Here is a 16268-nt window from a genome sequence, read left to right as displayed (position 1 = left end):
CAGAAGGTTCAGCAGACATCAGGACTGCAGTTGAGGTCTTATTTGGACTGAACTGACATCACTCTGTTCAAAACACAAAGCATAATAAGTTACTTGACTACCTGCTATAAATTAAACTGGAGCCAAAATTAACCACAAAACACATATGACTTACAGACACCCCTGCTAATAAAATAATTTCTTTTCTATAACTGATTATGGGCTACAAACCATCATGTATTGGTTGAATAAAAAAACAACCAGCATGTTACTAAATTTAAAAGACAAAACCAAACAAAACGGGTCATCAACACATTCCGTTTAATATGACTTTATTTAAAAAATTCAAATGAAAAAATCATTTCAACCAATAGCTAAATAAAACCAGTGAGCTATCATGACCATGTTAGAAAGAAACTTCGGCTTGGAGCCGGTACACGTGGTTAATCCGTATTGCGGAAGAAGTCCAACTCTCGCGAGAATTAACACGAAGGGCCCTTTTGAATACAGGCTGGAAACCCTGTATCTCTCTTTCCTTTAGCTGTCCACGAGCAAGGTATAGTGACGCTCTATGTCTTCATAAATATTGCTAATCTTGTCTTAAAATGTGCGCTTTCTGGCCGTAATGTTTCATTTTTAGTGCATAAGAGTCTTGCAATGCGACGACTTACATGTTAGATGTTTATGGCTCCTTATATTCATGTAGTTTGTACGGAGGATGGGGAGCTTTGCCGCTAGCCAGCGCTTGCCGTAATGGCAGCCCCCATTCGGCGCTCGGTCAGGCGTCTCAAACGTGCTTCTCCGAAACGGCCTCTGGACCGTCTTGGAATTCTAGTCACATTTGAACAGGTTATGGGTTTCATCAGTCACCCGTAAAACAATTTTTGACTATCAATTTGCCGATTTATTGATTAAGTAGAGGCTGAAGAGTGGCTTGCTGTTAGCTTTTTAGCTAACAGCGCAAGACCTTGCTTGGCCTGAAAAACAGTGTGCCGCTGGTTGCAAGACGGCACGATGGCATTATTAAGTTAAGAATGATGGCTTTACGGATATATTTTAAAATACTAATGTTAGAGGATTACGAAGTGGTGTAGTTTTTTTTCCCTTTTAATATACTTTTGATTATCTGCCGTTAAGGCGTAGTGTTTCCCAGAAATTTAATATTGCAGTTGTAAATTTCTATTCCCCCCTTAGATTATTGGATTTTTTCGAGTCCCTGAGCTCATTGCTGTATATTTATGTTCAACGGGAGTATAATTGCTCCTGTGATTCCTGATTTTTCTCAGTTTTGTTGTCCTGCAACATACTGTAGGTTGTGATTGGAGTCAAAGTAAAAGGAAGAGTGTCATGATGTATGTGGAGTTTCTCCATTGAAAAGTAGTCCACTATCAACAGATTTTACAGTCTGAAGTCTTGGGTCACAGCGTGACGTGTTTAGAATAAGTGACACTTCCAGGTTTTAGGTGTTTTGGTCACTTTCTGTCCTGCCTTCACAGATGCCTGGTGTCACAGTGAAAGACGTCAACCAGCAGGAGTTTGTCCGTGCGCTGTCAGCCTTCCTTAAAAAGTGTGTGCCTCACTAGTTTCTTGTGCTATTGTTTATTCCAGAATGTCTGATTTTGTGTATACTCACAAACTTTCCATTATTTGATGTTAATATTTTACTCTTGGGTGAGCCTGTTAGCCAGTGCAGTGGTTAATGGTCTCTCCCTCTTCTCTCAGGTCTGGGAAGCTGAAGGTCCCAGAATGGGTGGACACTGTGAAGCTGGCTAAGCACAAAGAGCTGGCCCCCTGTGATGAGAACTGGTTCTACACCAGAGCTGGTAAGATATTGCTGAGGTAGAATAGCGGGATTTGTGAAATTTTACATTGTTTGTATTATGTCTTTATCCACACTGAGAGTACGGTCAAGATGGTCCCTGGAGCTGGTTGGCTCAGGAGTGACATCACTCTGCTCACCTTGGGATTTGAACCGGGACCTTTCCGATCACAGGCACAGAGGCTTAACCTGCAAAGCCACACACCTGCAGCCGGTCTGTTTTCCGATTCCATTTTGGACATGTAGATTGTCAAAATGGGCTCGAACAAAAATTTGTCTCTGGTTTAGGGGGATGTGTTACTATGCAGGTTAGGATTTTGCCTGTGAATGGAAGGTCGTCAGTTCAAATACTGTGGCTGGCTGAGTGGTGTCTCCGTCCTTGAGGAAAAGCCCTTAAGCCCAAATGCTCCAAGGACACTGGCTGACCCTGCTCTCTGATCTTCACTTTACTTTGGATAAAATCATTGTTAAATGTAATCTCCACTTTTTCCATGTGTTTTGAAATCTTGTCCTGGCTTTGTGATGATGAGTTCTCTGAAATTGGGTGTTCAGCTTCTTCACCGGTACTTTGATCTCTCTGGGTGCATTGGTACATGTGCTGTGTAGATGTCTTTTCAGTGTGACCCTCCTTTTAGCTTCCACGGCACGTCACTTGTATCTGCGTGGTGGCGTTGGTGTTGGCTCCATGACCAAGATCTACGGTGGCCGTCAGAGGAATGGTGTCTGCCCCGCACACTTCAGCCGCGGCTCCAAGAACGTCGCTCGTAAGGTGCTACAGTCCCTTGAGGGGCTGAAGATGGTGGAGAAGGACCCAAATGGGTGAGCGGCACCTTTACGCCCCCAGGAAGAATGTTGTTGATGATGTGGCCATATTCTTGCCTGTTTTCAAGCTTGAATTGAACCTCCAGCTTGTCAGATGTCTTTAGATTTATTTTCAGCTGTCGAGTTGTGTAGTGTCTCCTAGCGCTTCCTTGACAACATTGAAGGGGAGTGACTTGTGACATCATGGTTGTCAGTGAGTTTGGCACATTCAGGTATATGAGCCAGGGATTTCTTGGTAGTCTTGTCTTTGCTGCAGGTCTGGTGGACTTGAACTTGATCCCAGGCCTGTCTCTAGATTGCATGTTGTATATGTGATGTTCTGGAACATCCTGGTTATTTCAGGACCTCTGACGCTTTCTGTATGTCTATACAGACTAGCCTAAAGCTTTTGCACTGTCGACAGGACACGTTAATTTTCTGTAGTCGTTGATATGCCTTGTTCCGTGTGGAGTTTCTAGACTGAAGAGTTTGTTCTTTCCCCAGTGGCCGTAGACTGACTCCCCAGGGCCAGAGAGACCTGGATAGGATTGCTGGTCAGGTGAGTTAATGTCGGGTCCCACAGTCTATCTTCAGTGAATATCAATTTCTTTAATGATTTTTGTTTATGGTATTTTAATCTCTTCCTTCGCCCCTTTCTAGGTTGCAGCTGCAAACAAGAAATCTTGAATGATATAATAAATAATTTGAAACCAATTGCCTGACTTGTCGTTTTATTCCAAAGCTGTTTCTCTGCCTCAAGGGTTTACCTTTCTTGATAATTTTGGAAAATAGCTGCTTAATGAGTTTTCAGAATATAGTGTGATACATGGTACCAAAAGCCAATGTTGGTGTTGAATAGCATTAGCATAGTTGCAGTTTAATATGTTGCAGGATGGGCTGGTTAGTCTTTCGTGTTGTTACTGCTGAACGACAGCTATTTACATCAAAACTGTTGTCTGGATCTGCATCATTTGGCGGAGTCGTTGCGTGTCGTGTGAGGGATTTGTGTTCTTTCGGCCATGGTGGTGTGGATGACCAGTAGGCTGTCATGCTGTCTGGTCAGTGTATGTATTAGATGTGAAGAGAATTACACAGGAAGTGTGAAAAGGGCCGAGCGCAAACACGGGTGATATATGGTGTCTGGTGAAGTACTTCAGAATGTGTGCAGATGCTTGTATTTCAGACATTTCTGAAGTGGAGTGTTTGAGACTGGGTGCATTAAAGTTATTTGGAGAAACCCCCACGGATTTGCTATAGAATTCGTTTATCAGTTGCACAGGTAGATATTTACATTCTGGTTATAAGTGAGTGGTGCAAATGAAGTACTGAAATCATATTGTCTGGCCTTACTGTGTGCTAGTTACTAACTTGGTCAGACATCTGGGGCCTGTACTTTGAAGCAGGGTTACTGGCTTATCGGGGTAACTTGTTGGATATAAGGTGGTCTGGGCAAAATGTAAGTGAACGAATATGAAGTCCATTTAAACTGGTACCTTAAATCCAACAAGTTACCCTGGTAAGCCAGTAACCCCTCTTCGTAGTACAGGCCACTGGTAAGGAGCGATACATTGACTGCTTTGAGACTCACTCGTGTCATGTGGCTTATGAGGCCTGTGTCCCTCCACAAAGCACTTTTTTCAAAATCAGTTGTCTACTGCATGTTTTCAGTGAATACAGTGCTTTCATGTAGTATTGACTTCATGACTGATTTTCCACATCTTCAGTTGTGGAATAATACAGGGATGCGCCTATACAAGTTTAGACCAAGTACCAGTGAGCAGTTTCTGTAAGTTATGATACTTGTTAGTTTTTAGAGCTCATACAGCCTTAAGTGATATTACAGCATGAAAATATTGCGACAAATGTTATTGAACCCCTCCTCCCGCAGCACCATGCCGAGCCATTTGTATGTATTTTTTCCGAAAAGTGAAAACCTGAACTAAACTGTAAACACGATGGGCTAAACAGCTCTAAGACTTGCCGGGGGACAGCTGATCTTACAGTGCTGATAATCTTTTTTTAGTCGCTCTGGAAAACGATGGATCGGCTTACAGCATCCCCACCCAAAGCCCGCAGTGAGTAAGCCATAGGCGACAGTGGCAAGGAAAAACTCCCGAGAAGGAAGAAACCTTGGGAGGGACCAGACTCAAAGGGGGAGCCCATCCTCCAGGGGCCGGCAGGGAGAGTCAAATACAGTAAAATTTGAGACACAAACGGGGAGCAGGGGGGAGATGACAAGCTGGTGCCAACGCTCCCTCCAATCGCCTGGCAACCAGAAGGCAGGCAGCGCGTCATACATGGAAGTAATCGTGCCTGGTTGATCTTGGGTAAAAGCTCCGGTTACTTTCCCTGCACCGCACGTGACATGCGGTCTGTCCGTGCTTGTGTTTGCTGCACGTTTGGTTGCTACAGGATGTTGCTGCTGGAGGCGATTTTGTTATCTTTCTTATTTTTAAGTTGTTTAGATTTCGTACCTCCCCCTGATGGTTCAGTAGAGCAGTTTGAGGTGCGGAATGCTTTGGATTTCGTTATTAACTTTGTTTTGTTTGTTTTATTTATTTTTAATTTTTTTATTGAATATGAAAGAACAAAGTATAAATCAAGTATAAATGTCTTGTGTATACAAGTCAGTAGTTACGCCAGGGTAGAAGACAAATAAAATAAAATGAAATAAAATAAAAAGAAAAAAATCACATAAATGCATTGTAAAGCAGAAAAATGTGTGTTCTGAAAGCCTTCTTATTCAGTGAGCAGGAAATGGAGGAGATGTAATATGTTTTACATTAATCGACAGGTCAATAAAAAAAGGTTTTATATTCTGGAATTTTGATTTGTGAATGTAAAACTTGGTTAAAATAATAATCAGGTTTATTAAATAAAACGCAAAGGTGATGTTCTTGTCATGGTTAACAAAACCAAACAAAACATTTTTCCATTTCAATGCAAAATCAGGGTAAATAAGGTCTGCAATATATCTGGACAGTTTACTCCAAAGTAACTTAGTATGAGGACACATCCAAAACAACTGCACAAGCATTTCTTTTTGATCCCCACAAAAGGTGCAGTTAACATTAATGTCTTTTTTAAGCTTCTGTAAGTAGTGATTAGCTGGGTAAAACCTGTGAAGCAGCGTAAATGATATCTCTTTAATTTTGTTAGTTAAAAATTTGTTTAGTTTGTTTTGCTCGTTAATGATATCGCTGGTACGTCATTACTCGTTGTCGGTTATAGGCGTTGGCACATTGTCGCGATTGCATCCCTAGAGTAATAACAATAGTATTATGGGACCGCAGAGTGGCGATGTGGGTTCCAGCTTCAATTCTTCTTCGTAACAGCAGGTGGAGCTAAAGCCTAAAATGTATTTTTGCGGTAATGACAAAATGGGATTAAAATTATCGATGGTCTTTACTATTAATATTTACCATGCTTATACTCGTTTGGCAGATTTGACCCAAAGCAATATTAAAAATGCCTCACGTGTTTTGAATGTGCCTATCAAGAATCTATTCTTTCCAGTCCAGTCCAGGTTTATGGTGTTTGGAGCCAGTCGCAAACGGCACAGGGCTTGAGATGTGGGACACCCTAGGTGGGACGCCTGTTAATTGCACTGGGACAGGATCTCATTATGGCCAATTTAGAGACACCAACTTCACTCAACCTTGTGTTTTTGGAGGAAACCTGCGCAAAGACAGGCCAAGCAAACTCAACACACTGATCCTGGTTCCAGGGCTTGACAGGAAAGTAAAAGTGCTCATTCTTGCGTGAGTGGGATCCTGAAATGTTCTGGGGGTAAATGCTGTTAGATTTTTAATGAATATGTTCTGAAGAGGCTGGTTTCCTTGTACGCTTGACTAAATGCTGGGCCATGCCGAGGGTGGCGTTTCGTCGCATGTTGAGTTGCGTCGCATGTTGAGCTGCTTACTTTGAAGTTGTGTGAGTTTACCGGCATGGGCTGGCAGTCCGGATATGCCATCGGCTCACTGCATTACAATCCTTCTTTGATAAGCTGTTGTTGATTCAGGATGAAAAATGAAATTGATTATGTATTTCAGTGATTTTATTCAGCTATGTCTTGGATTCTGTGACTGTTTACTCTGACTGTAAGTTAAGCATTTCTTTCAGGTTAGGAATTGTTTCTCTTCACATTTTCATGATGCTATCTCATGGTTGCCTGTTCCCATTTCTGCACCTACAAAGGTTTGTTTCTTTGTCCATCTGTCTCCTGATTTCTTTGTGAGTGAAGTGCGTAAATACCCCATACCCTGCCCCCCATCTCATACAGAAAATCGTGTACCTACCTGTCAGTGTTGAGGCAAGAGCAAGAGGCAGCTGTTTCGAAACACCTGCCCCCCCCTGCTGCCCATCTGTGGGCCTCTCTCACCGTCCCCTGTCTGTAATTTGGGAGAGAGGGAGAAAGGCAAACATGTCCTTGAGGCATTGAGAAAAATGCTTGGAATGCCTGCTGTGAGCTCCCTATTTGTTCGCTCACTACCGTAAAGACAGCTCCCCCGTCCTTATCGCTACTGTGCTACAGCACCTACTTGTTTCCTGTGTGGGCAGCTTATGGAACCCCCAGAATCGCTCCGCTTCACAGCAGCGTGAGCGCTAGCCGTAAGACAGTGTATCTATACACATTGTAATGATTTTTGACCAGCTATAAAGCTGCGCTGCTAATAATCTTCTCGCTGAGAGCCTGTGTCCCAAAGGGGATTATGTGCCCCCCTCCCTTTGCTCTGTACAAGATGGCAGAAGGAGTCTCAGGCTACTTTAGCCAGCAGCATCGCAACATAATACAACCTGGTGTAGATATGATATGAATTCCTTTGGTAGAATAGTTTCTCTCAAGTCCTGTTTGGCTGAAAGCCTCTCACATCTAGCTAACAATGCCTCTCATCGCCCCAATCACACTCTCGCTGAAGAAATACAATGTGCCTATGAAGTGTGTGTGTATTTGATCTACTGACTGTTCACCATTTAGGTCTTAGAGAAGTACTTTTTCTTTAAGTGTGATGGTTGAGGGGGGGCCGCTAGGTGAAAATCAATGGTGGTAATGAAACCATTACAGTGGTTTTGTTGGCAGGGTGGGTGGCTGCAAGTGTGTGTGTGTGTGTGTTTGTGTGTGTGTGTGTGTGTGTCTCCGCATCTGTCGGGCCCTGAGTGTTTGTCTTCAGGACAGGTGCTGTTGAGAGGCAGGGCCAGTGACTAGCGTGTCTGTGTGAGGCAGCCTGTTTTTTTCCTTTCTTTCTTCTCTGTGCGTGCCTGTTCTTTACTTAACAAGCATGCAGAAATTGCACTCCAACAGGCCTGGCAGCAAATGAAGAAGGGATGAAAGAGTAGGGAACAGATGCAGGGAAGGGAGAGAGAGGGAGGCTGTGGACAGCGGCTGTGGGGATGTTGGCCGGCAGAGTGTGGGGCGTGGCACACCTGTCGCTGTGTGACAGCGGGACTTCAGGGCTGGATGTGAGGCGGCAGATGCGGCGATATGGGAAGCTGCTCGGCTTGACTGGTGCCAGTGTGGCTCCCTGCAGGAGAGGGACACTGAAAGGACTTGGCAAAACACTACCGACAGAGAGAGATCCGGAATACTCTATGTGTTTTTTGTTGCCGCACATGTGACACCTCTCTGCACATGTGGCTCATCCCGCTTTGCGTTGTTTACCTTTGCTCATCCGAAAATACTGCTTACAGTTTCATCACCTGTCTTCAGCGGGATTATGTTACGCTCGCGAAAACAAAAACAGGCCGTCTGTCTGCCCGTCACATGGCCACCCTCTGTGCTCCCGCAGCAAAGTGGGATCTCTGTCATGCTGCCCTCCCCGTCTGCTTCACGGTGCTGTGAGATCATGCCCTGCCCCCCTCTGTAATCTCTGCCACATTCTCAGACCCCCATATCATGGCCCTCATTAGACATGTTGCGCTCCTCTCTCCCTCATTCTGCAGGGATTCCCTCCCACAGATCCGGCAGGAATGATTATGTTTGTTTATTTCTCTTTTGTGCTTTCAGTGTGGGGGAAATGACAGGGCTGCATTGCACGTATATGGGCACGGTTAATCAGAAGCATAGCCCTGCTGCATTAAGGGTAATTAAACAATCGGCACTTGGCTCCCCAGTGACAGCAATTAAGAGAAGCGGCCCGGCGCGGAGAGCCACAGCCTCGGAGCTGTCACAGGGCCGTGCCAGCCGTGATAACAGCAGAAACCTGCTGGAGCTTGCTGTGTTTGTTCACAGTGCTCACTTTCCGGCAGTGTGATGTATGGGTTGGGCTCCCTGTCCCCCCTTCCCAAAAAACAACACTACTCGATCTAGGGGTGGGAGGGAAATTTAACCAACCAGTCTGCCATAAGGAATATTCCAGCTAAATTTCACTGCCTGTCTCTGACACTCCTTGCCCTTGAGCCTCTGTAAGGATTTCGATTCCATTGCCCGTTCTTTGGTTCCTTTGCATCTCCTCCTCACCTTCCCTTCTCTCTCTCTCTCTCTCTCTCTCTCTCTCGACCTCACGCCCATCCCATTCAATGCACATGTGGCATGTGCACTCTCTTAACCTTAAGGTCATCGCTTAAGTGACAGGCCGGTGGCGTTCTGCCCTTGGTGGCAGGCAGGTCCTAGTGCCTGCCAGGGCACCCCAGGTCTACATGATGTCACATCCAAGGATGGCATTGTCCAGGCGGGGTTGCACGGCCTGAAGTTGCCCTGCGGGGACTCGAATGCGGTGCCTCCCAGCTGACGAGTGTCCTGCTTAATCTGTATAATTTCCCTGCAGCTTCACTTGACTTCTGGCCTAAGTCACTGTGATTGATTAATCAGTCCAGCCTTTGTTAATGGGTGTGAGACATGCCTGTTTCAGGTCATGCACAGTCAAAACCTTTTGCTCATAAGGTTCATAAGACACTTAATATATGTCTCATATGTCTACAATATACTTCATTTTCTTTGGTTGTAATATATCAGTGTCAATTGTCATACGTGTGATTTATGCATGCCCTGGGGGCGTGAAAATATGAATACATTTGGACACCATATGTATCTTTGTACATGAATTTACCTTCCATGTTCACCCTGAAGAGTTTAGTTTCTGTAATTCGTATTGTTTTAATCGGGTGGTGTAGTGGATAGCATTGCAGCCTCACACCCTCAGGCCTGGCAGTCTTCGTGCTGTCCTTCCTCCCACCATCCAAAAACATCCAGTTGGTCTTTTAGTGTCTCTAAATTGCCCTGGAGTGGCATCATGTCCACAGAGCCCCCTGTTGCCTGCCTTGTGACCTATGCTTCCTGGGAGCTGATCCAAGCTCGTGACTGCCCTATAATGAAAAAGCCGTAAAGGAGGATGGATGGATGGATGGATGGGCAGGTGGACGGATGGATGGGTGAATAGATGGATTTTTAAATACTTTGGGCCATCATCAGAGATAGACAAACCCAAAGACTTATAGGCTTTCATGCAGTCCGCAACTTTACACTCTGCAAGATTCATAACTATTTAATAGCCCCCCCCCCCCCCCCCGAAATCAGATTATTACATCTCTTTCACATTCCCCTATTTGGGCCCCATAATTTACATATGAGCTTCATGAATACCAATTGCCTTTCCGCGGATGCCGGCCTTCCATAAGCATTACAGAAGGCTGCGAGTGGCACTCGTGTCCATTGTCCTTGCCTGCAGTCCTGAAAAGAACCAGATGAATCATGATCTATTGATTGAGTTCGGCTGATCTTATTTTCAACCTCGCATTCATCTGAAGCGCTTCCTGTAAACGGGCTGACTCTATGCCGTCCATCTGGCTAATTGGCGTAACGCAGTTTATACAGAGGCTGGATAATCAGCTCTTCTGTCCCCATTACATCTGAGTCCAAGGGGTTGGCATGACTGGAATTTCTCTGAGTTTGTTTCAATAGATCTGTACGTTCCTTCTCTGCATATGCGCGAGAGTGATGTTTCCGATCAGCTGCAGCTAAAAGCAGCATGATTTCCCTGACCGGTGGCACACTAAAGTGCCCTCCTCCTCCACTGCCAGGCCAGCCGACACCCCCGGGCTATCCCGCTCGCTGCTGGTAGTGATGGCTGCTTCTCGACTTGTGGACAATAAGGCTGAAAGCAACAAGTCCTGTCTCAGTTTGTAGGTGAATGTAGGCTGCATGTGCACCGGCCGGCTCCTTTTGTCTCATATCAGGTGTGATTCAAACTAATCATGAAGCAAAAGTAAATTGTGATTTTTACATGCTTATACAGCTAGACATTTTATTGAACCAACTTATGTTAAGTGCTTCTCTGGCATAAGGCGCAATGTCAGCTTCCTGTAGACTTTTGCCAGGGCCTGTAGGGGCCACACACAGGGCCTCTCGGTGGCGTCTGTTGGGCCCTGGAGTCCCGTGTGCATGTGGAGAGGCAGGCAGGTGGCTTAATGGGGGAGGCGGAGGAAATGATCTTTCCTTCCTTCCCCCCTCCACTTGCATTTCAATCCCTCAGCCATAGCTATAGCTGGGGCACTCTGCTTTGAGATGAAGGAGCCTGCAAGCATGGAGGAGATATGAGGGAAGAGACAGAGAGAGAGAGAGAGAGATTGCAGAGGTAAGCAGAAGAGGGACAGTGACCGTGAGAGAAGGCCTGACAGCTTCACAGTGACTGTGAGAAAGGGCCTGACAGCCTTATAGCGACCATGAGATCGGGCTTGAGGGTGACCACGAGAGAGGGCCTGACGGCGACCACAAGAGAGGGCCTTACAGCCTCGCAGCGACTGTGAGAGAGGGTCTGCCAGCCAACGTGAGAGGGCCTGAAAGCCACACAGCGACCGCAAGAGAGGGCCTGGAAGCCTGAGGGTGACCGCGAGAGAGGGCCTGAAAGCCACACAGCAACCGCAAGAGAGGGCCTGACAGCCTCACTGTGACTGCAAGATAGGACATGAGGGTGACCATGAGAGAAGGCCGGAAAACTTTACAGCAACCACGAGAATAGGTCTGCAAGCGACCGCGAGGGAGAGGGCCTGACAGCCTCACTATGACTGCAAGATAGGACATGAGGGTGACCATGAGTGCAGGCCTGATAGCTTCACAGCTACCACAAGAGCAGGCCTGCCAGCGACTGCGAGAGAGAGGACCTGACAGCCTCACAGTGACCATGAGAGAGGGCCTCAAAGAGAACTGTCACCATAGATGGTTATGCAGGAGAAGCTTTAAAGGCCAAAGGAGTGGCATGTTCAGACCCCTCTGAACATGCCACATGAGCTGAGTCTCACTTCCAGTAGCCTAGAACCTGTGCACATTTTCCTGTTTAGGCTCGTGTTTGGTCAGCAGGGGGCACACCAGGTGCTGCCCGCCTGTGCAGCGTGCCGACTTTGTCACCCGTCAGCATTTTCACCGGCGCTGAAACACTGCGCAAGCGCAGGCCACACGCATGCCAGCTGCGATTGGCCTGTCACACCACAGCTTGCCTTCCTGTGAAGTCTTGGCAAAGGCCTGTCACCGCCTCGCCCGCCTCGCCCACCCAGCCCCCCGTGCCGCTGGGCCTGTCAGCACCCTTCCTCTCCCCTTTGAATTCATTTGTACTCAGCCTCCACACCTGCATTATTTTCTCCTCCCTGGATGACGGCACTCACCTTCCTCCGGTGCTTCCATCGCTCCCCAGATTTTCTCCTGCCTATTGGGGAGGTACAGAGAACTGAAATAAACAGACAAAAAAGGATGGTTTTTTAAATTTTATGCATACACTATGCAAACTGCTTGTCCGTTGTGTGTTCCTTACAGCTCTTATGATATCATCTATTTCTTACTAATCTGTGACAAAATAATCCGTCATCAAAAGCTGGCAATGACCAGAAATGACCAAAGGGCTGTGGAGTAGAATCCTTCTGACTCACCATGATCGGGAAACACTGAGACTTGTGGCATTACATCATCCCCGTAGGTGGTGCCAGTGGCATTAGAAGAATGACGTCTCCCTGTGGAAAGAAAGAGGACAAGCGAGTCATTAATTATGATTTGCTGAATAGGACACTTGTTGGCAGGCCATGTGCCACACTACCGCTCGAGAGTGAGAGGACGAGGCCCAAGCTGAAGGGTAACCCATCACCACTGCGGGTTCTTAGGGCTGGACATGTTCATTCAATCAGGTGAAGCCCATTATGGGCTCCCATTAGGTCCCACACTTAGCTGGGATATCCTGGGGACGCCCATTATCTTCCTATTGATTATTCCCCGCTCAGATGCAACACGCGTTATACGGATTGAAGGAAACACTTAAAATCGAGCCTCACTGCCTGTAAAATCTGCAGCCTCTGAGTACCTCAGCCAAGAAGATGCTAGAAAACTGGGGCCACCGTTCTATGAGGAGGGCAATAAATAAGCAGGAGGGTGTGCCAAGAGACTCGACCTGCCGCATAGCTCTGACAACTCCATCTCACTTCAGACACCAACAGGGTCTGCTTCCAGTGATCTGCCATTGTGTGTGTGTGTGTGTGTGTGTGTGTGTGTGTGTGTGTGTTCGTGGGGGCACATTTGGCAGCCCACTGTAAAGCTATAATTGTCTTCTTTTCCAGAAAAAAAGGGGGGGGGGTGTTGCCGGGATAGAGAGATAAGAGACACAATTAGGGGGAGAGAGAGAGAGAAAGAGAGAGAGGCAGGGAGGAGTGGCTGGAAACAGAAGGGAAGGGGACAGGTGGGCCAGGGAAAAGATGGGGAGGGGGAGGAGGAGAGAAGAGAAAGAAAAGGGGGATTAGAGTGGCAGGCAGTCGTGTGTGTGATTGATAGGAAGCATAAGAAGGGGTGGGGCTTTGTTTGTGTAAGACAGGGGGCATTGGTCTCCTGGGACAGGGCAAAGTCCACAAGGGCCCCTCCTGGCAGAAATCGGCTATGTGAGTGTGAGCTGTAGGGGCGTTCTGCCCTCATTCAGCCCAGATGCCAGTCTTGGTCTCCCTACAGTCCCTTCACTCCAATCCCTGTTCTATGTTTGTCTCCCCGCCATCCCTCACTCCAATCCCTGTGCCGCGTAGGTCTTCCTGCCGTCCCACACTCTGATCCCTGTACCATGTGGGTCTCCTTGTCATCCCCAAATTAGCCGTGCAGCCTGTGGGTGGCTTGTCCATTCCCAGGGGGATTTTGCCAGTAGGGGGCACACCAAGGGACCACGTTGATGTTGGGTGGGGGGAGGGGTGCCCGAAAATAGACGGATATTCGTGTCAGGGACAGAAGGACAGGCACCCAGGCAGGTAAGTCAGTATGAGTGAAAAACACATTAGAATAAAGAGCTTGCATATGCAGATGGAACCAAGGAAAGGCTGACTATGATGTCTCAAAGCAAAATCAATATATAATGTATATGTAATCTTGTTGAATTTGGTGCTGGTATCAGCTGCTCAATTATAGAATTATAGTAGATGATTACTATAGCTGTTTTGTTAAAAAAAAACAAACATGAATGGGTTCATATTTAACTATCACAGGTCTTCCAATTTAGCAAGTCATTATTCATAGAAGAGCTGGTGTCTCACGCCCTTAACCCTGAGGAAGGTAGGAGGTGATTTCCACAGGAGACAGAAGGAGAACGACGGTGAAAAATTAACATTTTATACCAAGTAAAGCAGCGAGAATATTTACATTTTTTATGCAGTGATATTTCCATATTGTAAAGCAGATTTGTTAAGTAGCTGTGAGAGATAAAGCATTAATAAAAGCCTGTGGTATTCTGCTTCCAATTATTCTGGTTACTTCAATATTTCAGAACCCCCTCCCCTTTTGCTTTGCGTTATTTATTGTAGGATTTCAGCACTAATCCAGCAATCTGTGACTAAGCACCAAACAGATAAGCCCAATGTGAGGCTCCTCAACAAGCCCCTCTCTTCATCTCATCCTGTCGGGTATGGTTGTTGGGGGGGGGGTTATTGTGGTGAAATAAAAGGGGACATCAAGCGGTGACCCTTTCCAACAAAGGGTGAAAGGATTCATAATGGCCTCGATGCTTTTTGCTGTATGAGTGTGTTACCCCCATGCCGTGTTCACTTACCACAAATGGCTCATGACCGTGACCTCAGATCAAACCCCTGGCGCTCCTGACGGCCGGGCGGGGTTCTCCACCAGCACAAAAGAGAGGAAGCCCCACCCACCCTGTCCAACAGCAGGAGTGTGAGGTGGCTTGCCAAATGCACAAACAAAACAAAAAACATACAGATTGTTCAAAAAAGCAGCAGCTGAGAAACTGTGATCTGATTATGGCACCAGGAGCTGGTGCGTGCGTAGCAGGGTAGGCGCCTTTGTTTGCTCTAGAAGTATGCTTTTGCAATTTCCCCCCAATGAATTTTGTGGAAAAACAAAAGAGAGGATTAACGTGGGGAGGGGTGACCATAGAAGCAAGTGAAATTCGGAAGGTAAGCAGATGATGTGACAGGGAAAAGAGAAAGGAGTGAGGGGTCAGTTTGGGATGGATGCTTTCAGACAGGAGGAAGCCGAGAAGGTTCTTGATGAACGTTTCTGAATGAAACCAAAAGAAGTGCTTCATATGAAAAAAAAAATGCTCACAATAATCATTATTTTACACATTCTTTTTTATTTCAAATTGCAATGCTGTGGCAGAAAGTGTAATTCAGTGAATTATATTTGCTGAAATGAAATGTGCACTGAGCGTCCATCTATTTCCCGACCAGGGTCACAGCGGAGTCTGGAGCCTACCCCAGGCAGTAGGGGGCTGGGGATGACCCCAGGTAAGAAGCGTAAGGTTAGTGACACCACTTAGCCTAACTGTACGAGGAATCCCACTTGACACAGAGAGATGACACAAACACCACACTCAAGCCCCCCAGCCATGGAGGTCTGGGGCAGTAGTGCTGCTCAGTGAGCCATCGTGCCCTCTGTGTTTGGCAAAGAGTGAGGCAGCTGGGCTGTCTAAATGTACCCCTATAGCTGCCATTCCCAGCTAACAAAGCTAGCTGGACATATGAGACCCCAGTATCTGTCCAAGTGAATGCAATTGGGGTGGCGATACTTTTATTTTATATGGCGATATTTTATATTTCATCATTTGCCTGCCCCCCCCACCCCCACAAAAAAGTTACCTTTGCATTTACATGATTAAATTGTGTCCCCTGTGGTATAAATTTATGACACTTAGTCGGTGCTTTAGAGTATGATGTCATTTTATTGCTGAGGTCAGGGAACAACCATTTCGATGATATCTCAGTGGTAATGCTCAAAGAAATTTCTGGTTAACATGACTTCGCACCCCCTCCTCAGAACCAGATAAAACCGGTTAGGGTAGGGCACGCATCTTGCAAGCATGTATATACAGTGGTATACCTCAGTTCTCAAACTCATTAGAACTTTCTTAAAAGTCGAACCAACCAGTTCGGGTTCAACGTGTGCTGTTGTCGGCTGCCACAATAATTAAAAAAAACTGAAAAACGCGTTAGAAACATTTTGCCTTGAGCATCAACAACTTCAAAAGGCCTGCCCGTGCCCAGCGCCCTACGCACTGCACTCTATGCCGCGGAAGGAGGATCGGAAAAACTGTAATAATACAGTTAATATTTTTTAACTGCATTCTTTTATAACTGTATTTTTTTCTTATCTTGTAAATTTGCCCTTAATGTACCGACTTTTATTTTTTATATATTATTTTAATCTTTGTGTGATTGTACAGCATACAGCCCACACAAAGCTTTAACGAGTGGCTTTCACATGTAA

At 46.2% G+C, this 16268-nt stretch overlaps 1 protein-coding gene across 1 annotated transcript; it reads left to right on the top strand.

Annotated features, from left to right (window-relative positions):
* The first annotated feature begins 451 nt into the window (after positions 1-451).
* Positions 452-3313, top strand: rps19 (ribosomal protein S19). The gene is made up of 6 exons (XM_023833198.2): positions 452-535; positions 1476-1546; positions 1702-1802; positions 2434-2617; positions 3104-3158; positions 3260-3313. The coding sequence occupies exons 2-6, from the start codon at positions 1476-1478 to the stop codon at positions 3284-3286; spliced, it is 438 nt and encodes a 145-aa protein (XP_023688966.1). The 5' UTR covers positions 452-535; the 3' UTR covers positions 3287-3313.
* Positions 3314-16268: the final 12955 nt, after the last annotated feature.

This window comes from Paramormyrops kingsleyae, chromosome 9 (assembly GCF_048594095.1).
Source record: "Paramormyrops kingsleyae isolate MSU_618 chromosome 9, PKINGS_0.4, whole genome shotgun sequence".
Taxonomy (NCBI): domain Eukaryota; kingdom Metazoa; phylum Chordata; class Actinopteri; order Osteoglossiformes; family Mormyridae; genus Paramormyrops; species Paramormyrops kingsleyae.
This window is presented reverse-complemented; position numbering and strand designations above follow the sequence as displayed.

Excerpts from the sequence above, each read along its gene's own strand:
- rps19 (XM_023833198.2), top strand. The coding sequence starts at position 1,476 with ATGCCTGGTGTCACAGTGAAAGACGTCAACCAGCAGGAGTTTGTCCGT. Across the intron at positions 1,547-1,701 it reads CTGTCAGCCTTCCTTAAAAA|GTCTGGGAAGCTGAAGGTCC; the intron begins GTGTGTGCCTCA and ends CTCTTCTCTCAG. Across the intron at positions 2,618-3,103 it reads GTGGAGAAGGACCCAAATGG|TGGCCGTAGACTGACTCCCC; the intron begins GTGAGCGGCACC and ends TTCTTTCCCCAG.